The sequence below is a fragment of the Cheilinus undulatus genome, linkage group 8 (genome assembly GCF_018320785.1).
Source record: "Cheilinus undulatus linkage group 8, ASM1832078v1, whole genome shotgun sequence".
Classification (NCBI taxonomy): domain Eukaryota; kingdom Metazoa; phylum Chordata; class Actinopteri; order Labriformes; family Labridae; genus Cheilinus; species Cheilinus undulatus.
The window spans coordinates 28,831,888-28,854,134 of NC_054872.1; the positions used below are offsets into that span (position 1 = coordinate 28,831,888).

Here is a 22,247-nt window from a genome sequence, read left to right on the forward strand (position 1 = left end):
CACTTGTGTCTGTGTTTTTCTGTCACCCATATATTGTCTTTTACATATAATTTTTATTCCATCTTTTCCATAAGCAACAAATTTGAGGATAAATTGACTCATAGATTTAAAACTGCTGCAAGCTCTCAAAGTTAATAAGTTAGAAATAGCATAAAGTATATTGAGTGTGGCCCCTTTTTAACATAGCTTTTACTCACAACAGGGTTGTCTCAACAAACTGTAATGAATTTGATATTTCATATTTGATGAAACAAAATATTACCTTTCACCAACTTTTTATCCGTTTCCAATTAAATCTACCGTCCTCCTCAATTAATTAAAAATGAAAAATGAATAGAAAATATGATCAAATAGTATGTATACGAAAAGAGGGTATATGAAAATATTATGATGGCATTAATACACATTTTATTGAAGTTTTTTGTGTGAATAACAGATAATGCCAGGAGATAAAATGTTTTTGAATTGCTTCATTCCTTTTTTTTTTGTAACAAAGCCAATGAAACCAGCCAGAGTATACATAATTTTGTACCTTATAAATCTTGTCTTATCTTTTATTTTATTTCATTGTATTGTTTTTGATAAAAAACACTGAAAACTGCAAAAATGGAGTGTTATGCCTAATTGGTTGACTAGCACCACCCTCAGGCCAGTATGAGCAACTACAAAAGAATCAAACTTTCCAAAATTCTTCATGCGACTCACATCGATTCCATAGTCAATATTTACTCATATATTTTATTAAAATTATAAGCCATCCAAGCTTTAAAGTAAATATCTATAGGGTTCGTTATTCTTTTTTTGTCCATTATTATTATTATTTTTTTACCAGGAATAATGCAACATCGACTTTCAGAATCTCTCCACAAAAACATGCAAAACCATATGCCAAATTGTGGTGTAAAATTGGCCCTGAAATTACAGGAGGCCGCAAGATTTTATGCAATTTATCAGAATGAACATTTTCTTAATCCACTGCCTCAGACCTCCAGTGCGCATGTTTGTACTTCTACACACTCAAACAGGAAGCAAAGTGACAGACTGTAAACACAAACGGGATGAGCTCGTGCCATTCAGTCCCGCCGGTGTGTGCTGAGCAGATGGGGTCACATTAGCTGCTGTTATGAAAGCGGAGAAAGATGAATGAGAAGCCGCAAGGTGGTTCTTGAAGAGGTAGGTCAGTCACAAACGTCTTAGTTTAGTTTTAGTTTTAGTTTTATCGTCTTCTCTGAGGTTTTGTTTTTGCAGTACTCAAGTAGCGCTGAAAAGTCGCGAGAGTGAAAGCATCCTCTCACCTGTACAGCTTGTGACACTCACATGTTGCGCAGGCAATAAATCGATCACAATTTCAACTTGCTAAACTTCGCTCTATTGTAATTATTTTTGCTTAACGTTTGAACCTAGTTGTATTAAGACGCGCAAAGACTAAATGTATCGGGTTTATGAGTCATTAGTAGTACGACAGTGATTTGACTCGACACACCGGAGCCTGAATAAGCAAACTAGCCTACTTCATACTTCTCTTGGGTGTTGTAAAGTAGCTGAGAACTATTTTTGGCACAGCCCTAACATAACAAGTGTTGATAAGTAAGTTTTCACTGTTCAGGAGATTTTCTGAATAGCTGTATTATCAGCATTCTTATGTAAAAAGGAGTTAGTGGAAGGAAGTTATGTCAGTATCTCTAACAGGGTATCCACGAGGTCTTGAAAAGTATTAAAAAGGTGATACATCAAATTTGGGAAAATCAAGATCCTTACAAATTATTAAAAAGTCTTATCACGACTTTATAAAGTCTTAAATTTTGAAAGTATTTTTTTCTGAATTAGCTGTCCAAGAGTTTGAGTCCCAAAAACATCATAAAAGTGTGTGAATTTATTTATTTTTATTAATAAACAAAGATGAATGGGTACATAAAAAACTAGGCTATTGTGTCTCTGAGAGTGCCAGAGTGAGTGGGCAGGTGGAAATTCAGAAGCACAAAGATTTACTATCCCAGCCTATTTGAGTTTTGTTGTATCATAGTGGTCTATAGTCTTTATCACAAACTAAAACTGTTAAGTTAAAATATCACTGATGTAAATGGTTACAGCTTGAAGTGGCGGTGAGGTATTAAAAAATATTGAGAAGGTCTTGAAAAGGTCTTTAAAAGGTATTAAAATTAACTTCAAGATTCCTGCATATACCCTGTCTAAACTTAACTTAAGAGTCGTGTTTATTGCTCACTTTGTTTTCATTCTTATAGACTGTGAAGGCCAGGGGAAATGTAAGGTCATGCCTCTTCATCAGCTCGGTGAAGAAATAACAAATACTCTTCACATACCTGTCTCCATAATGCCCCTTTTCCAGCATTTTATAGTAACTTTTCTGCATCCTGAGGGCACATTTAACAGCTCAGCTATGAAAAAGTTTGACGGTTGTGTGTTGCATTAAATGCACTGTGATATTATCATTAACGTCTGTATGGAATGAATGTTGAATTTTCCCAGTTTCAAGGATCATATGAGGGTTCTGTACATTATGGCGTCTCTTAAACATTCTTGGATGGTAAATGAAGGAATTGCAGCAGGTCATGTGATCGCTCTGTCATGGTTATTAGTCAATTTACTTTGTACATTCTTGCTACTTGGATATTATTAAGTAATTTAAACTCTGAACTGAGTGAACTTTGCTAAACACATTTTGTGAATTTATAGTAGGAAAATGAACCCGTGTACAGATATTTTAGTTTATTTTGGTGAGTGAAAGACTCATAAGAAGTTTTACTGGAGACACTTTAATGGTTTCTTATCTGAAAGATGTGTGAACATGCTTTAGAGCTGATTATTATCAATAGCTTGTGAGACTATCTTTAGATTTGAGACTCAGTGAATCAAGATGGACCTGTCTGGACTCTGGATTTTGTTGGTCAATCTTCAATGTCACAGTACAAATCTCATTTGACAGTAACTCAAAAAGTTCTACTCCTCTTCAAAGGAGAAATAGCAGCACAGCTGTCTAGTAGACTCTTGATGAAGTGATAGCATTCTTTGTACAGATCAACTTTATTGTGACTTTATTTTACTATGTCCTTCAAAATTGCCTTTATTGTCATTATCTTGGTTATTGGTTTTGGATTACAGTAACTTTAGATGTAAACCCATGGCATTTGTTGGTTTATTATTCCTCTAAAACACTTAAGCGTTAGGCCTTTAGTTAATGTCATTGGGAGGTTTGAAATGTTCAAATTGCTTTCAAAATAAGATTGTTGAAAATTCTAGCCCTGCTTTAAAGTGTCAAAGTTGAGCTTTTTATAGCTTTGCAGTTTATACTGAGTAACATAGTGGTGTGTGACTTTGTAGATGTTTAAAGATCTAATTATCATGCCATGAAATCTCTGCTGCTATGGAAAATAAGGTTGGATTCTGGTTAAAGCTGAACTTGTAATTTTAAAGAAGTAATTTCTACGGCCTTAAAAGGATCCTGTGATTAACAAAGTCTTATTGTTAGAGGTATAGTGATTCTGATTGTGTTGCTCTAATGCAGAACAATAAAGATGAACTGAAACAACTGCCTGCCTTACTAACACGCCAGCTGAAAATAATGTAGTTTGTCACTTTCTGTTGTCTGAACTTTCTGTTCCTTCTCTGTTATCTAAAGAGTCTGGTCCAGCAGGTCTGAAGTGGCCCTGGTCTGGTGTTGATGATGGCTGACCATCTACCTCCTGTTCTGCTTGAAGCCTGTGTGGTGGTTGGAGCATCTAGCCAAAAACTCAGAGAGGTTAACCAGGTATTTGCCTCTGAATTTATTCCCCGTGTACACACGTGACTAATGCTCTTTAAGCTTCTTGTGAATCTCCTGTCTTATGCGTGTTATTCTCTAGAGCCTAGAGATTTAAAAGTAAGATCAAGGACTTAGAAAGTGGCATCAATTCAGACTTGAAACTTCACATCAGTGGTATATTTAAATGCCAAAATATCAAACTAAGTCAGTGTTAGTTTTAATAAAATCCAATTATCTAGCCATGCATCTGGTTCTGTGGTCAGAAAAACAACCACACAACCAAACATTTCCCTACAAATGCAAGAATATCTTGTCACAAAAATAGGTAAAACATGCTCTCTGTGTAATATAGTCAAAATTATGAACCATGTGTCAAAGCCACAGTAACAACCGTGGGTCCATAAATCCTTTTCTGTCACCAACTCAGGCCTTTAACGGTAATGAGACTCCAGAGCAGCTCCTGTTGGATCCAGAGGTACTGCATGTCCTGGTGCCTCCTTTCATTTGTCGACCTAATGCTGAGAGTGAAGCGATGAGGACACATTGGAGGAAGAGGCGCTCCTTTCTTAAGAAGAAGAGAGAAAAACCTCCTTCAGCTTCAGCTGCTGCTAGCCAAGGTACCTGCCTGCTTCATCGGGTATTTTTTTATTTAAAACTTTATTTAGCCAGGAGTGTTCCCCTTTGAGATGCAGACATCTCCAGGGAGTCCCAGATACAAATACAAAGTAGCCACACAATATCTTTTTTGATACAGAAAACATGTTTTTTTTCTGAAAGTTGTCTTGTCACTGCACTTACTGCCTTGTTGTCATCACTGATTTGGCTGTTTTTGGTTTTCTGCCTTTGTAGCCCCAGGAAGTGATGATATCAGCGTTCCTAAAGACATTGACCTCATGGCTTTGCCTCAGCTCTGCTTCCCAGGTATTTTCTGTCATACAATGTTACTCTGTCATTTAGCAGATGCGTTTGTCCGAAGTAATGTGCATCACAGAATAAATATGACAAGAGAAAATATGAAAGACGCTTTTTGTTTTAACTATAAACCTCAGCAATGAAACAATGAATCATTTACGTGAGACCTCCTTCACCATCAATTAAAATGCCTCCATCAACAAATAGTGACCAAAGTACCAAATGCTGGGTCGTTCACAGAGGGCTTGGTGCAAAAACTCTCAGAAGTAGAGTGGGACAGTGCGAGCCAACCATGTTTGGGAGGCTCATTCTACCACTGGAGACAACAACGGAGAAGTCTAACTAAGTGCGTAGTGTTCTTCAAAGATCTAAGTCTTTAGCTTTCTCTTGAAGTAGTAAGGGATTCTAAGGATCGAATGGAGCTGGGTAATCCATTCAACCATCTGGGGACAACAGAGGAGAAGAGTCAAGGTAGAGACTAAGGCCTTGATTTGATGGAAGTTCCAGGTGGCTTTTACTGGCAGAGCATAGAGGGCAAGAAGGAGTGTAGACCTGGATGAGGGATTCCAGGTAAACAGGAGCAGTTTTAGTTACTGCTTCGAAAGCAATATATTCTATTCAGAACAATAGAGGTCTGAATTTGATACAAGCTGCAACTGGAAGCCAGAGTAGAGAGAGACGAACAGTGGAGTGACATGAGCTGTTTTGGCGTGGTTGAAGTCCAGAGGTTCTGCTGCATTCTGCATCATCTGCAGAGGTCTAAATGTGCATGTAGGAAGGCCTGCCAGTAATGAGTTGCCGTATGCGTGATATTACCAGGAGCTGTGTTGCATGCTCTGTCAGGTAGGGTCTGATCCTCTCGATGTTATATAGAGTCAATTGGTAAGACCAACAATCAAGGCCACATGAACCATGAAGGTTAGCTGGTCACCAGTCATGGCACCAAGATTCCAGTCTGTCTTGTCAAACACTAATGTGTATAATTGGTATATACAATATAAGCAGACACTGAAGGGAAGTTTAAGATAGATTTTTAATGTGAAACTTAATATTGTCTGTGATTTGTAATAGTATGATACTTCTTTAATGTTTCGTTCCTTTGCCATAGATTTTATTTTATAGTGAGGGCTTACATTTTTACCACACTGATAAAGATTGACTTTTTATATATTGCCATCCTAAAACCCCATCATAGATCCCCATCAGCAATTCTAAGAAAATATAAGGTTTTAAAATCACTCGTCTATGATGTTCTTATGTGCCAACGAGACTTGGTGTGAATGAACCATTTTTGCATTTCACATTCACGTGCAATAATGTTCTTATATTTATTTCTCTTTATCAGATGGACTCAAAGTAACCAATAAACAGGGAGATGACCAGTTCCACTTCCTGGTTTTCACTGATGTCCTTGGCAACAAGACACATGGAGTTGTAATGCGGTGTTACCGGCCGATACTGGTACACTTTACCACTTACGATACTTCACTAACCTTCACACTTTTTACCTACTGCAAATCCTAACAGTTTATGTGCCACACCCAAAGCATAAAACCTTAATATTATACAGCTACCTTGTTCACTGGCACCTAACCAATCAGCAAGTGTCAGCAAATAACATGATCTAGTTTTACAACACCACAAAACTGAAATGAAACCAAATGACTTTCTTGTCTGTGGTTTTACAGGAAGGGACATCTGTCTTCCAAAATGGAGCTGTGGCTTCTAAGTTTTCTAAGCTTTTCTCTGCCTACGGTGTCTGTGTGGTATCAAAATATCCTTACTTCACTGCACTCAAAGACTGTCTGTCATGGTAAAAAGCACCCTGCTTGACTGTTGATAAAACTTTTAAAAAATAATTCAAACAAATCTTTAAATTGGGATGTTTGCTGATGCCGAGTTTAGCCAAGAGAAGAAACCCTTCATGTTAAGTCATATTATCTTTATTAGAATAACATTAATGTCTATTATATGTTGGGTTTCTTTTAGGTGAGTGCTCAGGTTTGCTGTCAACAGGGGGATGGGTTATTTACCTGCAACATTTTATGATTTAAGAATTGTTTTTTTATGAATAAATCAAATATTGTAATAATTTTGAAGTTATTGTACTTTTAATTGTTTGCACTGATTGTCTTGTTTCTTATCTCTCTTTAAATAGCTCTTTCTTTTTTCTGTCAGTCTGTTAATCCAGCTAAGAACTTGTCGTTTATCTGACATGGAGGACAGAGTAAAGGAGTTTGCAGCTAAACTGGTGCTGGTGCCTATCCCCCCTCCTGGACATCTCCATTTGGTGGGTGTTGTGCTTGTGTGTGTGCAGTTTTATTAGGGCTTCAGGAGGCTTTGTGTGGATAACATTTTCAACTATGTCCTCACTGTGTACCCAGTAAGAATTAAATGGCTGTGTGTTGTGCTTCTCCTGAAAATGGTGATATTGATCTTTATACAGTGCAGTCTGCAGCAGGGCCATAACTACTTTTTCCCATCATTACTAGAAATACACAACAGTACAGCTTGAACAAATATTAATATCAGTTTGTTTCTCTTGTGTTGTATTATTTTGATCCTAGTGACTAGTATTTCTAACTACTGAATCAGCAAGGACCTTTATTTTATCAGGCAAAAAGTCCCCTGTTTGACAAACTGATCTGTTTTTGTGGTCAGATGTGAAAGAAAAGATTTGTCACTGGCATCGGTAACAGGAATCAGCATCAGCCCTGATTTTCACAATCTGTAATCATTATGTCTTTGCTGTCATATATTGCGACATGTAAGAGGCAAAAAATTCATGAGCCAGATATTCTGAGTCTGTATTATTGATGTGACATACTTGTATACATTACAGCCTGAAGTGTTAGTGGTAGTAAAAGTGTACTGTCAGTTGTAAGCAGCACACTAGTGTCAGCATAAATGAGGTCTATACATCAGTAGGTGTGACACAGCCAAACCAAATTATAACTATGTATCTTTTTTTAACAGACGTTTTCGCTGCGTCCTCTGACAATTGTTTTACCATCCAGAGAAGACAAAGACCACCCTGCTATTGATTTAGAGCTCCATCTTTTGTTCCTCTGCTTCAGACCACAGCAGCTCCTGCAGGTATCTCAGAACCATACAGCATTAATGCTTTAAAGAAATCAAAGAAGCTCAAATTAACACTCAAAACTCTTCGTGTGTCTAATTCTTTTTTTTGCTTCTCTTTAGGTGATGTCTAGTCTCCTGCAGGAACAGCGGGTGGTGTTATTTTCTGCTGATTGGGCCAGACTCACATTGATAGCTGAGAGCTTGTTGCTGTTTTTACAGGTTAGGAAAAATTGTATTTGCAAATGCCACAGTAGTTTTATGCCTTTGTTGGATCTAACCTTAGTGTCAGGATTTATTAAAAAAAACAAAAAACTTTAACCAGCATATCTATAAAGTTGCCAGAGTTCAAGAGTTTCTTAACAGTCCTCATACACAACCTCTATCTGTGGTCTGTTGATCCATTAATTTGTCCATCCTTGCCTCATTGATTTTTTTCCTCAAGCCTCTGTCATGGCAGCATCCTTATGTTCCTGTGCTGGCCAGAGGTATGCTGGACTTCCTCATGGCTCCGACTGCTTTTCTCATGGGCTGCCATCTCAGCCATTTTCAAGAAGTTGCTGATGTGAGTACACAACAAACCCACTGAGTTAAACTTCAAGAGAGCTTTTAGAGAAAAGGAAGAGAAGACAAACAAAGAGGCGGTAGCTAGGAACATGGTTTAGAGCAGTGGTTCTCAGCTGGTAAAGTGTTAGGACCCACCACCATGTCCTTAATGACAAATTGCAAACCAAAACTCCGACGTTTTGCAATCATATCTAAGTGTTTTAATGAAAAATGGTGCAGTATGGATTAAAAACGGAACACAATATGTGATGGAAAAAAGGAGATTAGACCTATTCTTCAAAATAAAAGCACATCATAGGTTTTTTTACCTCATATTTTATTCCAGGCACACTTTTACAACTCACTGAAAATGGCTTTGTAACACACTTTGGGTCCCGACAGACGAAATCAATGGTTTACAGTAGGCCACTCTGACTACAAGTCTGTATACAATGGTAGCCAGTGAAGAGATTAGCATGGATGCAGCTGTTAGAACTGGACAGCATTTCTACTAATTTCTGTGTGTGTGTGTGTGTGTGTGTGTGTGTGTGTGTGTGTGTGTGTGTGGGGGTGGGTGGGTGTGGGTGTGTGGGTGTGGTTTTTTTGTTTGTTTTTTTGTTTTTTGCTTCAATTAGCCTGTCATTAAAAAGTGACAGAACATTCCTCCAGTCACCCTCTAGGTATTTTTTTCTGAAATGTTCTGCCCTTCCCAGACATTGTCAATGGGGTGTTGTCCAGTTGGATTTGAAATATATCCAATGCCAGAATTTGTGATACAAAATATTTGGTGTGTCCTGTTAAGAGAAAGTGGAAAGATAATGGAACAGGGAATTATTTGTGATGAATGATTGTTAAACCTACAGTGCTGATGGTAATATTAGATACAGAGTGCCTCATCAGAATCAGAATCTGAATCTCTTTATTGTCCCGTGAAGGGAGATGGGATTGGATTGCTGTTATTTCTTGTTTTGACCAAGGCACCTTTGGAATTGTTTTGCTACATCTACGGTACATACAGAAAATATTCAGACCCACTAAATGTTGAATGTACAGAAAGTGTAGATATATTTGTTGCGAGCTGTGGTCACTGTTGGACTAAATGACTATCACAGGAATGTACTTGATTGTGGGAATCCAGATAATTAGGATTTACCATATTTTGTTCTGGATCTTTCTTTAGGAAACAAATGACCTGATCCTTGTCAACATTGACAATGGGACTGTCACAACTTCCTACTCAGAGACACTCAACCTACCAGAGATACCAAAGGCTGCTGCAGAGTGCTTCATAGAGAGGTGCGATTATTAATTGTAAATTAATCAGTAATGATTCATATAATATTACAACTACAGCTGATTAATGCATGCCTAGAAAACTAACACAAAAAACGATACATACAGAAAACTTCAAATGCAAACAAGCATTCTGATTTAGCAATCTTTTTAAACTCTTAAATATTTAAGAATAGATTTTTTTTATTTCTTTATCAAGTATGAGTGTTCTTATGCAGGTGCCAGTCCCTGCAGATCCATTTTGACCTGTATCAGTGCAGCCATACAAGCTGTACAGACATCAGTGAGCAGCGAACGCAGAGAAGAGCATGGCAACAAAACATGAACCACAACATCCAGAGGATCACATTGGAGCTGATTGTCAACATATTCAGGTTTGGTTTTTTACTTTTTCTATACATTCATGTGCAAAAGTTTTAGGCATGTAGGGTAAGCATGCACCACTGGGCATAATGTGCCACAGCCTTGGGTTGGGGAGAGGGGGAGGACAGCCAGAGTTAAGCTCGACACGTGTCGACACACGTGTGTTGCTCTTCAGCCAAGATCAAACTTGATGGTTGATGGTTTCTTTTGTCCGGACCTTTTCATACCTGATAATGTGCCCAGAGACATCCACAGCATGACCAGGGGTCGTGGTAGCCCTACTACATGCCAAGATGCTACCCTAGATCATGCTTGCTGGTTACATACACCCCTTACTCCTCCCTAAAGTTGTTGACTGTTATTTTTTCTGCAGGTTATTTTTCCATGCCTCTGGTAATATGCTAGAACATCCAAAGCACAACCTGAGTTGTGGCAATCCTTTATTCCCCATAGTGGCTTACTCGCCACATCTACGCCTAACCTCTGCCTCAATTTTTGGCCCAAACATGCCTAAAGTGTATGCACAGTACTGTGTTTTAATAGGACAGTTAAAAAACACTAATATGTGCATATATGTATTTAACAGGGATGTTGGCTGTCATTTGAACTATGAACATCGAGTTTTTAACAGTGAAGAGTTCCTGAAAACAAGAGAGCCATCTGAAAATCTGTTTTACAAGAAGGTGAACACTAACTAAAGAATGAAAATGAGTGAAATATCTTTTATATTTGTTTCAGTAGGGGAAAAGTTATTTGTCTGTTTTAAGCAGACTTAAAGGACCAGCAGATACTTATCCTTGAATTTCTGTGGCTGTGTTGCAGGTATTGGAGACACACATTTTTCATTCCTTCCTCAAAGAGCGTCTCAACAGGAAAATGGATGACTTTGCTCGAATGGAACTTGACACTCGTTCAGAGAGACAAAAGTAAAATATTCAACTTATCTAAAAGGCTAAAAAATGCTGATAATCTAAAATAAATATCCTTTTTAATTCTTTCTTCATATTTTTTGTATTTGTATTGGCCTCAAAAGGCTCAGAAAATCCACTGATTCTATTGCATGCTGTCTAGGATGAAGGCTATGGTTGAAGTCCCACGCAGACCCACCATACAGGAGATTCAAGCCCGCAGAAAGAGCTCCATTACAGAGGGCAAGCTGAGTAAGAGACTTGGTATGAGCCTCCCTAACCTCGGAGATGACCAAACTGTCAACTTCCAAAGGACCACGCAGCCAAACAGAACTGTCATGTCTGAACCTGGTGAGATGGGAGACGAAGTTTGAGTATAGCAGATGAGTGAATCGTCAAGACTTAGACAAAAGATATTTATTGTCAAAAGATATATATATATATCGCATTCTAATATTTCCTGCTTTTGCTCTTCCTATCTTTTAATTTCTAGTGATGAGAACTCCTCCTACGCTGGTAAAGGTGTTTAAACTCCCAGATTTCCCAAACTCCCTATCTTTTCACTCAGTCCAAAGCTACTACAGTGAGCTGATCCAGCAGCTTGGCAAAGCCATCTTCACTGCCCAAAAGGAGAATCCTACTCTACTGGCCAGGTATTACCCTTATTATTATTGGCTACTTTTTTCTTTCATATGTGTATCTTTTTTACCCCAAACCCATATGATTTAAGTGTAATTATTTGCTCTTTGCAGATTCTACTACCTGCGTGGTTTTATCAACACATTGTGTTTTCGGCGGCTGGATGCTCTCAGTGATTTCCAGAACCTCTACAAGACAGACACCGCCATCTTCCCCACTCAGCTAGTCTCATGGCTTGTGGACTCACTAAACACAGATGAGAGACATCAAGCCGACAGACGACCTGAGCTCAAAAGACTCATCCTCAAAGTCTGTCAAAAGTTTAGCCCTGTCTCTAAAGAGGTATGACAGCCTTCCCCATTTGATAGTGATGGATGTGAACCTGTTTTGTTAGGTGCAGACAGAGAATGAGAAGCCATCCGTGCAGCCTGATGACCATGTCAAGAAGTTTGAGCTCCCCCGAAAGAATCTGCATCAGGAGGAGTTTGTGCGATGTATTCAGGAGTGTGGGATTATAAAGGATGTAGCCACGATACACCGGTTATTTGATGCTCTCAGTGACGGTAGGTAAGGACAAGAGTAATACTGATGTATTCAATTCAAAACTGACTTATTGAATCTGATAATTCATTCATTGTATAGGGCCTTGCAGTATTGAATACTGTATTGGGTGTTGGTATTTGTAATGCTAGATTTTGGTCATTGTTTGAATTTTATTAATTATAATAATTATTAATGTAAATAAATACAATTATTAATCAAGATTAAATAATATCGGGGCACCACCTTGAAGACAGGGAACAGCAACCATAATGGAGCAAATATCAGTCTCAAAAATTAAGATTAAAATTCAAATAATACTATAGTTATTTTATTGGTATTTAAAAAATAGAAGGTGTGAGATGGACTTTTCTCTCTGTTTCAGATTGTTATAGTGTGCATTGACAAACACAGACAACCTCTCTTTAAATCTGTAAAAACATTTATTTAACAAAGCATCAGTCAGAATCATTGACATTCAGTCAAAAAATACCTATTATAAAACCACAAAAATACACCATTTACAAAGTAAATCAGTAAAACGTTTCATAAAAATGGTGGTCTGAGAAAGCTCGCTCTCAGTGGAAAGTCCTTACTTTACACCACCGTTTTACATGAGGAATTTTGATTGATATCTTCAATTAATGGTGACATTATGGGATCAAGCAGCTTCAGTTGATTTGTTTCAGTCCATTAATGATCTATACACATTAAATACAGTCTTTACAGCATGCTTTCTTTAGTCCAGGCTATTCATTGGTTTCATTTACTTTAACATGGCTTGACTGTAAAAAATAAAGCGTTATGTATTTTTGTAACCCTTGGGCCTCAAAATAACCCTAGTGAATAAATCAGATTACCATTTTGAAACAAATATAAATTTGCCTCCAGTAGTTTAACAATCTTTATCGTGCACACCAGCCTTTGTCATTTGAAGAAAAATTCAACCATCTCAATTTTTCCTGGACAGCTTACTTCTTGTATGTGTTGGTTGAAGCTGCATTGAAAGAGCAAAAATCCTCAGCATTAATGAGGTTCGTGAACCATTATTTGAAATTTGCAGTCCACTGATGATAGTTGTATTGGTTTGGTTCGGCCTCATTGCCATCATCTGTGTAGCACACACGCGATTGGAAAGAACTTCAGTGACAAAAAAAATCAAAATTGAAAACCTAAAACTGTGAATGCTATCTACCTTGCTACAGAGAGCTAACAAGCTCTGCTGGTTTCAAGCTACTGATCACAGCAGAGCATCTAGAAAATGAACCTGAGACTTCTCTCGGAAGGTGGTTGAGACCACAACTGAGCTAAAAGAAGAGTTGATACTGGATTCACTGGAAAATTAGAGGCAAATCTTCAAATGAATGCATGGTTGGTTCAATAGGCAAGGATATCAGTAGGCATACTGGTAAGTTGGACTTTCTATGTTCTGAGAACAACCGATGGGCAAAATGTATCAATCTCTTGCATTATTTTATGTACTTCATTCTGACAAAAGCTAGATCATGCGATATAACATAAGGAGTGCACCTTTTTCATTAATCTTTGGTGGTAAATCAAATGCCACAAATTCATATTAAGCAACTCTGAATAATAAATAAAGGTGATATTCTGTGAGAGAGGTCAAAAAGCTGATCGAGACTAAGTTGTGATGAGGCTTCAACTCCACACAGACAGACAAGCAGACATTGTTTACATTTTTTAAACACGTAGAAGACGGCCAAGCATGGCAAAATGTAGGAACAACCACTAAAACTAAAACAGGATTAAACACCAATCTGTATGATTAGAATAGCTCGTCAGTCTGCTAACATCTCATAGTAATATGTATTTTTATTTCCCAGGTCAGCCAAAGCAGGTGGAGCCTGGACTCTTCAAACACTTTTACACCTTCTGGAAAGACATGGAAGCAGAGGCACAAGATGTCAACCTGCCCCCTGAGGTCATAGACTGTCTGGACAATAGCGAGTGTGTATACAAGTTGTCATCGTGTGTCAAGACCTCCCATGGTGTTGGTAAAATAGCCATGACACAGAAGCGTCTGTTCTTACTTACAGAGGGAAAACCAGGATTTTTGGATATCACAAACTTCAGAGACATAGAGGTTAAATTCCTTTCTCTTCAATGTTGTTTCATTTAAACTTTACTTATCAACCTTGCCCTCTTATTTAAAACAAAAATTAAGTATAAACTCTTCTTGTTATGTGCAGGAGGTGAAGATTGCCTCAGCTCCTGTGCTTCTTGTTCGTATCCCTTCCCTTCGTATTAAGACCAAAAGCAGGCCTGAGGTGTTTGAGGCCAACCTGAAGACAGAGGCTGAACTCTGGAACCTTGTTGTTAAAGAAATGTGGGCTGGACGCAGGATGGCCGACCAGCACAAGGTTTAACAAAGTCACAGTCCATGTAAAATTATGGCTGTTGTTGCTAGACACAGTTCAACAATTCAGAATTATATGAAGTTAACAAATCACAGAAAATTGTGTGCAACATATTCTGTGAATAACAGGCATTGTACTTAGATTTAACACTTGCTTTATTCATCTTCTCTTTAGGACCCTCAGTACATGACTCAAGCCCTGACTAATGTCCTCTTAATGGATGCAGTAGTGGGCTGTCTGCACACCCAGAGGTCCATCATTGCTGCTTCAAAACTGGCCTATTTTGATAAGCTCAAACAAGAAGGTATTGGCTAATGCACCTTGTTTTAAAGATGTTTTTTTTCTGAGTTATTTTGATGTTATTGAAGGAAAAATGTATTTAAATTGCAAGAATATTGGCAGAAATTTTTAACAAATATCAACGGACCAAAACCTTTTCTATGAGGGATGCATCTTTATTTTTATCTTCACTCTTTTTTGCTGTGATAACAAGTCAGTCTAATTTGTTTCCTCAAATTTTGACCTACTGTTGTGGTTTTAATGCTATATTTTAGTTCTTATCAAAGTATTAATAATAATGATTATAATCACTAAAATTAATAAATAAAAATATTTATCAAGACTAAAAATACAGCACCATCCTGAAAACAAGGAACAACAATGAAAAGGAGCAAAAGTCTTGGAGTTAATATTTAATTAATAATATTATTATTTTATAAATATTGGTATTATACTAAATAGAATATCTAAAATCCTGGCTGACCCTCTGAACTAGCAAATTATAACAGTATTCGTGCACAATAATTATAGATAACTTATCTTTGAATCTGTAATAGAATTTATTAAACAAAGCAGCAGCAATTGTTATCAATGACAATGAATTCAATAAATAACTATTATAACTACTAAACTACAACAAACAAAATATTTACAAGCAAAGCATACTGAAGATGCCAGAGAGAGGTAGAGAAACAAGATGGCTGATGGTCTTTAAAGTCACATTTGGTTTTGCACTTAAAAGATGGTGGACCTCAAACAGAAGACGGAGAAAGAAACTTTAGCTTTCAGCTACAATATCAGCACAACAACTTCATCACACAGAAACCAAGCGGCCAGATTGTGATTTTAATGGCAGTCACACTGGTTTTTGTGTAGGTGAAGGCCCTGTACAGGACATAAATGGACACAGCAAAGTAAATCAACAACACATAAGGTGACACAACAAGACAACAGATGTAGTTTTCAATAAATGCAAATCAAATGCTTCCCAAGTTGTTTCTGCCCAGATGAAAGTCTATTTCTTGTAACCATGGCATGTGATTAGAGTCTGATGTTCAGAAGATCCAGAGGTGAGCAAAGGGCAGTCCATTCGTGTTCCTTCCACTGGTTCAGCAAGTAAATGGGATGGGAACAGGGCTCCTATCATCCTTCTGAGGCAGGAGAAGAGTTGTGTATCTTTCTTTGGATATTAGCGGGCTTTCTGCATCACTTGATTGCTGTTTCTCTCCAAACTACAAAAACTGCCTCCATGGCAGTTCAGGACTGCCATGGAGGCTGAGTCTTTGTTTTCTGTGGTCCACCACATGGCTGATTCCCAGCATTACCCTATCTCATCTATACTGGTTTCCATTTGTTATACTATTTTTTTAAATCTAGAAATAAGTATACTCAAGATAAATAATTCAAGATATTAAGGAAACAACCAAAATCTAACTTATGAATGCATTTTCTCCCACTGCTTCTGTTCCTGTTCATGAACAAAATTTATCAAGTTAAAAAATCATCATGTTTACAATTTGAAAATACAAATCCTGCATCAAATCCCCACTGGTGCAAGCTGATAAATATTTTGCCTTTTGGCTTTATATATTGCTCAATTAATGGATTTATGAGTAATCCAGTAGCTTCTAGATGATCTTCTGTGATTTTCTTATTTGCCTGTGTCTCTCTTTATAATAATCTTCACAATCTATTTCATATTCATCATCATATTTTTCTCTGACCAGCACCCATGATGGTGTCTGAAACGACATTGGAGACTCTAAAACACAAGATCAACCCATCACTGGCCCTGGCTGAACCTCAGACTGTGCATGTCCTTCTTTACACACCAGGTACAGAGTTAAAAAAGTGAGAGTGTTCTTCAAATGCCCCAGTTTTACACGATACATTACCTCCTTGTCATATAGTATGTCCTTTACAGCTCAAATCACCAAAGAAACATCTGTTTAGTCATAATCTAGTTATGTGTGTAATAGTTACCAGTGATGAATAACGACACCCTGTGTGAGCAGAGAATTTATCATGTGCTTTACATTTTCTTTCAGCTTTATTCTCTATGATTAATTTTCTGTCTAGATGTAGTATGTCTGCTGTAAACTTCATGTTAAAGTCACAAGACACCAACTGGGAAATTCAGTTGCATTAAGTTGTTCTACACAAATACTAGAAAGTACAACAATGAATATAAAACAAAATGTTTCCATGTGTCCCCATGGTTTATCTAAATTTAACCAGTCATTCTAAACTTTGTATTTGTGTCACAGTAGTACCTCCAGTCAAACATTTTCACAGGAGTTGTGTCCTTTGTTGCTTTGTAGAAGCAGGGTGCATAATAGCTACCTTGTTAGTCTCTGACATTGTGGCACTGAAAAATAAAAACATCCTAAGGCTTCTGATGTAAAAAGATAACAGAGTTCAAAGAGGTAAACAACGCAGAAAAAGATTTTATGAGTGGTAGAGGTCACAGACAAAAAATCAAAATAGAAGCAGAAGTATGCCCTGATAAAGAGCGTGATGAATCTTTATCTATTTATAGCTCGTTTATCAGGGCATTGAAAAAAATCAAAATAAAGAGTGTTCTTATTTCTAGTTCTGCTTGAGACATTTATAAATACTTTAGCCTTGTAACAGAAATATTTCATGTGAGCACACAAAACCATCAGTTGGGGAATGTGCTTTTACTACAGTAGGCTCCCACATTTACTCATCCAATCAATGATCCTCTGCTCTCTTACCTTTTCTTCCTCACTTCTTTTCAGGTCAGTTGACCTGCAGTGACTCCATGGGTGGGATGAACCCAAAGCTGTGGGTTGCTCTCAGTGGGGGCAGAGTGGTTGTGTTTGATGCAGCGAGCTGGTCCATGCTTCAGGACTGCATCCAGGTCGGAGAGTCACAGCTGGTAAGAGCAGACATGCAATGATCTCCCACATTTTTCAACTTTGTTATGTTGCAGCTCGATGCTACCATCGTTTCAGCTCATTTTTTCTCTGATTAATGTACAATCAGCACCCCTTAATGACAAAGTGAAAACAGATTTTTTTTATTGTTTTTGCAAATTTATAGTTAAGACAAAACTGAAATATCACATTGACATATATATTCAGACCCTCTCCTCAGTACTTAGTTGAACGCATTTGGCAGCAAAAGCAGCCTTGATTCTTGAGTCTCTCCAAAGATGTTTCATAGGGTTAAAGTCAGGGCTCTGGCTTGGCCACTGTAGGACATTCCCAGTCCTAGTTGTCCCCTAAGCCACTCGTGTTGTCTTGGCTGTTTTGTCATGTTGGAGGGTGAACCTTCGGCCCAGTCTGAGGTCTTGAGTGCTGCGGAACAGGTTTTTGCATCAAGGATATCTCTGTACGTTGCTCCATCCAGCTTTCCCCCAACTCTGTCCAGTCTCCCTCCTACTGAAAACCACCCCACAGCATGATGCTGCCACCACCATGCTTCACTGTTGAGATGGTATTAGGCAGGTGATGGGCAGTACCTGGTTTCCTCCAGAAATAGTGCTAAGAACTGAGGCCTTGATTGATTTCATGAGACCAGAGAATCTTGTTTCTCAGTGTGAGAGTCTTTTTTCTTAAATCTTTTGCTTTTTGCAGACACCAAGTGGGCTTTCATGTGTTTTGCACAGGGGAGAGGCTTTGTCCAGCCACTTGGCCATAAGCCCAGATCAGTGGAGGGCTGCAGGGATGAAGCTCAGAGTGACCATGGTTCACTGTTACCTCTCCTACTATGGTCCTTCTCCCCTGATCACCTGGTTTTGCCAGACAACCAGCTCTTGGAAGAGTGCTGGTTGTGCCAAACTTCCATTTGTGAGTTATGAAGGCCACTGTGTTCTGGGGAACCTTCAGTGTAGCAGCAGTTCTTTAAAACCACAGGTGGATGCCAACCAAGGCATAGAAACATCTTGGCAACAGTCAAGAGAAATGAGGAAGCTGCAGGAAAACTTCCTGCTCTGATGAAAATGTGCACAAGGAAGTCGGGACAGATTGCCTGAAAGTAAAATTCCAGGGCTGTGAAATATGTGAAAGATGCTTAAGCCTGTCATTTATTAAACCAAGTAAAGTTGAGCTCCTGTGTTCATCTTCTTCTGTGTAGAACTGCATGCTGGGATTAGATCAGGAACAGGTTTGGATTGGCTCTCAGGACTCTGTGATCTACATCATCGACACTCACAGCATGTTATGCAACAAACAGCTGACTGAGCACAGACATGAGGTGACTGGACTCACAGCGGAGACCAGAGATCAGCACAACAGGTGAGAGGTATCATACTGTTGAGTTATGGCTTTTATTAGAATAAACATGTGAAAACAGCTGTACCTATGAATCTAAATGTGTACATGGGTATGATGCAGGACTGTTCAAAGGCATTAAGATGCTTGACTCTTTGTCAGTCAGCAGACATACTCATGCAGCAGTGATGGGACAATTCTGCAGTGGGACTCTACCAGTCTTAAAGTAAAGCGACAACTCCACCTCAGCTGTGACCGTCTCTTTTCCGTACAGATCTACGGTGGAACATTATGGTGCTGTGAGTGCTCACATTTCTACTTATTCTGTTGTTTTCTTAACATTGTGTTTTATTGTTTCACAAACAGTGGCATTTCACTACTTTCTTTGAAAGATTTGCTGCTCGCTGGCTAAATGTACCATATTCAGTCAATAGCTCCTTATTTTCCACTTGAAGTTCACAGCAATCCTCATTTTTCATACACAAACCTCTCTGATCTCAGCTCAATACTCTAACATGAACCCTTTAGAATAGTTAATTGATCAGAAGTGTCTGTGTGTGTAAAGGTTGTGGTGACAGCATTATGGAACTGAAAAAGAGTGGGACTCCACAAAGAAGATATGAAATTCCTGATGACATACGGAGCATGCCTAGTAGATTTAGCTGCTTTGTCGTCATCCAAGAGGTAAATATGCTAATAACTTGTCCCACCCTTCAACACTTAAATAACAGTTGTACTCACAGAATCAGCTGTTTAGTCAGTGACATATTTTTCAAACAATTAGTTGATAAAACAGTAATGCAAGCTGGCAGTACAATTAAGAATTTATCGACAAATACGGTCCTGATTTTGACTTTGAGAGCTGAAACAACTTTCCATGCATTAACAAACTTGCAGACAAACCATCATTGTAATTTGGTTGCTGAAGATGTTGGTGTTGGTTTGTGTTACAACTTGTTAGCCATGGTAACAATGTGTTTAGGGGTATTTCTTTAGGGGTTAAGTGCTTTTTAAATGTGTGTGTTCCAGCGAGGGGAGTTGTGGACGGGCTGTGCAGACTCTGGCGATCTGTGTCTTTGGCAACTTAACAACCCCAGGCATCCTACAAAGAGGATCTGGCTACCAGGCTGTTCAGGAGTCACCTGTATGATACCAGTTAAGGACAAGGTGAAGAACAAACAGCTGTTAACAATGTAAAATTGTAATGCTTGTTGAGTAATTTTTATTTTGGCTAAAGACTCATGGGAATGCAAAGTAGACACTGGTAGTACATTGGCGCTGATATTATTCAGCAGGTGTGTTGCTGACAGCACATCGTCCAGCGGATCAATTAAAGCATTTGAAAAGGCTTCACTCAAACAAGAACGTCACTGTTACAAGGACGAAAAACAAAAAGTCTCACCAGCCGGCCATGAATTTCTCATGATTTAAGATCTTTTATTATAACACCGGTGCTCTGGTTTTGTGAATCAAATTCATTCTAAACTTGTACCTTCAACCGTCACCCTCGGAGGAAGGGGAGAGGGACTCCATCATGTCTGCAGCTGCGTCATTGGTAAAGTTATCCTCAGATTTCACATGGCTCTAACCTTTTTATTCGCCAAAATGGGCTGTGAAAAGTTCCCCCATACTTTGTAGTAGGTCCCACTGGTTAAAAAAAGTAATCCAGTGTGGAGGTCTGTGTTGAAATCGGCAGGATAGACGCTAATTAGCATACTTAACAAGCTAACTTATGATAGTATGATGATGTGTTCAAGTTGACTGGGAAATTTTAGTGTTTAAAGAACCAGTATAAATATGTCAATAAAATATTCAATTAATTAATCAATTAAAATGAACTGGTAATTCAAAAATGTATTTATTTATCAATATTTTTATTCATTGAAGGCCTTTTGGAAGGTAGTTGTAGCATTATTTATATTTTAAATGTAATTTATTCAGCCTATTTATTTTAATATAATTTAATTTTTAAAAAATCTATTATTTATTGGCTTTAAATACTGAACCAAAAATGATCGAACTGTGCCTTCAAAACCGAGGTACATACCGAACCAAAATTTTTCTGTACCGTTACACCCTTAGTAGCTGCCCTTGACCGCTCATGTTTTTGAAGTGTTGATGGTAAATTTAGTGCCTGACACAATTTTCAATCTGTTTTTGTTTGCTATTTTTTCCTGCTCCCCTCCTCTCTGATCATCACTGATCCACTGCTGTTTCTACTTGATCCTCTCTCCTCCCCTCAGATCTGGGTGGGCTGTCGTGGTTGGAGCACTGTTGGAGGTCACTGTGATGGTCAGCTGAGGAGTCAAGTGTTGGTGATGGATCCAGAAAGCCAAACTGTGTCAAAGGAGCTGCAGGCCCATTCAGACAGCATTCAGACACTTTGCTCTGCTGAGGATCGTTATGTCCTGAGTGGTTCCACATACCGTGATGGAAAGATTGCCATCTGGAAAGTTGAGTAGAAAACAAGATAAAGAGCAGAAGTAGCACTTTAAAGGACAAGCACAAGAAATGCTAGATATTTGTACATGATAATGAGACATGCTCATGAAGGTGGTAGTAATATTTAAATGGTAATTGAAGTCAATCATCAAATACTTGGAACAAAAAAGTGGTAAAGGCAGCCTTAAGGTTAATTCTTGAGACTTTTTTGGAACACACTTGGACTTGTGTCAAAACTTCTGTGGGTTCTGTTTTATAAACATATATACACAACACTTAATATCAATAAAGTTTTAAGTAAAATTATGTGTGTTAGTGTCCTGTTGTTCTGTGATTGTCTCATTTGTCATCTCCACTGGGATTTAGCCTAATGATTTAATTGTCTTATGGGAACTGATATAAAGGATAATGCTGTTATTATTATTCCAAAGATGCTGAAATAACCTAAAGAGTTAAAGTAAACTTTTCCCAAGAATTCCATTAAAATTCACAAAAATGTGGGATGGTGATGGCTGAGTGGTTAGGTCATGTACTATGTATGAGGGTGCCTGGGGTTTAAAGGTCACATATTATGCAAAATACACTTTTTCAGGCTTTTTTAACAAAAATATGCACCCCTGGCCTGTCCACAATCCCCTCAAGAATCAGAAAAATCCATTCCCTTCAACCCTTTCTCCACCTTTCAGAAAATTTATGCTGAACCAAGCTGTTTTAAGATTTTACCCCTCATGATATCATGTGGGGATTTAGACCCACCCCCAGGTTCGATTGGCCCTCCCTGCTTGCAAGAAAGTTCTGCCCTCCTCTCCTGATCCTCCTTTCAGCTGTGAGGTGAGAGGAAGATCAGAAGAGCCACATCCATTTTCTGGAG

The 22,247-nt window shown here is 38.3% G+C and overlaps 1 protein-coding gene across 5 annotated transcripts; it reads left to right on the plus strand.

The window, feature by feature from the left end:
• The first annotated feature begins 1,066 nt into the window (after positions 1–1,066).
• On the plus strand, positions 1,067–21,679 carry LOC121513054 (DENN domain-containing protein 3-like). 5 transcript variants are annotated; one of them, XM_041792547.1, is made up of 28 exons: positions 1,067–1,173; positions 3,638–3,766; positions 4,188–4,377; positions 4,610–4,681; positions 6,018–6,133; positions 6,361–6,485; positions 6,851–6,962; positions 7,649–7,768; positions 7,874–7,972; positions 8,196–8,315; positions 9,477–9,592; positions 9,808–9,963; positions 10,539–10,635; positions 10,775–10,878; positions 11,024–11,211; positions 11,354–11,513; positions 11,613–11,808; positions 11,894–12,062; positions 13,884–14,143; positions 14,250–14,420; positions 14,592–14,721; positions 16,424–16,531; positions 17,459–17,598; positions 18,798–18,958; positions 19,097–19,233; positions 19,500–19,618; positions 19,964–20,101; positions 21,178–21,679. In XM_041792547.1, the coding sequence occupies exons 2-28, from the start codon at positions 3,680–3,682 to the stop codon at positions 21,394–21,396; spliced, it is 3,810 nt and encodes a 1,269-aa protein (XP_041648481.1). In that variant the 5' UTR covers positions 1,067–1,173; positions 3,638–3,679; the 3' UTR covers positions 21,397–21,679. The 5 variants fall into 5 exon arrangements, 2 of the variants coding, with proteins under 2 accessions (XP_041648481.1, XP_041648482.1); XR_005992166.1 differs by lacking the exon at positions 19,500–19,618 and having other exon boundaries at positions 21,178–21,314; XR_005992168.1 differs by lacking the exons at positions 19,500–19,618; positions 21,178–21,679 and having other exon boundaries at positions 19,101–19,233; positions 19,964–20,058.
• Positions 21,680–22,247: the final 568 nt, after the last annotated feature.

What these genes read in the sequence shown, in the direction of transcription:
- LOC121513054 (XM_041792547.1), top strand. Translation starts at nt 3,680, where the DNA reads ATGATGGCTGACCATCTACCTCCTGTTCTGCTTGAAGCCTGTGTGGTG. An exon ending in ACCAGAGATCAGCACAACAG is followed by an intron (nt 18,959 to 19,096) that starts GTGAGAGGTATC and finishes ACTCTTTGTCAG; the next exon opens with TCAGCAGACATACTCATGCA. An exon ending in TGATACCAGTTAAGGACAAG is followed by an intron (nt 20,102 to 21,177) that starts GTGAAGAACAAA and finishes TCCTCCCCTCAG; the next exon opens with ATCTGGGTGGGCTGTCGTGG.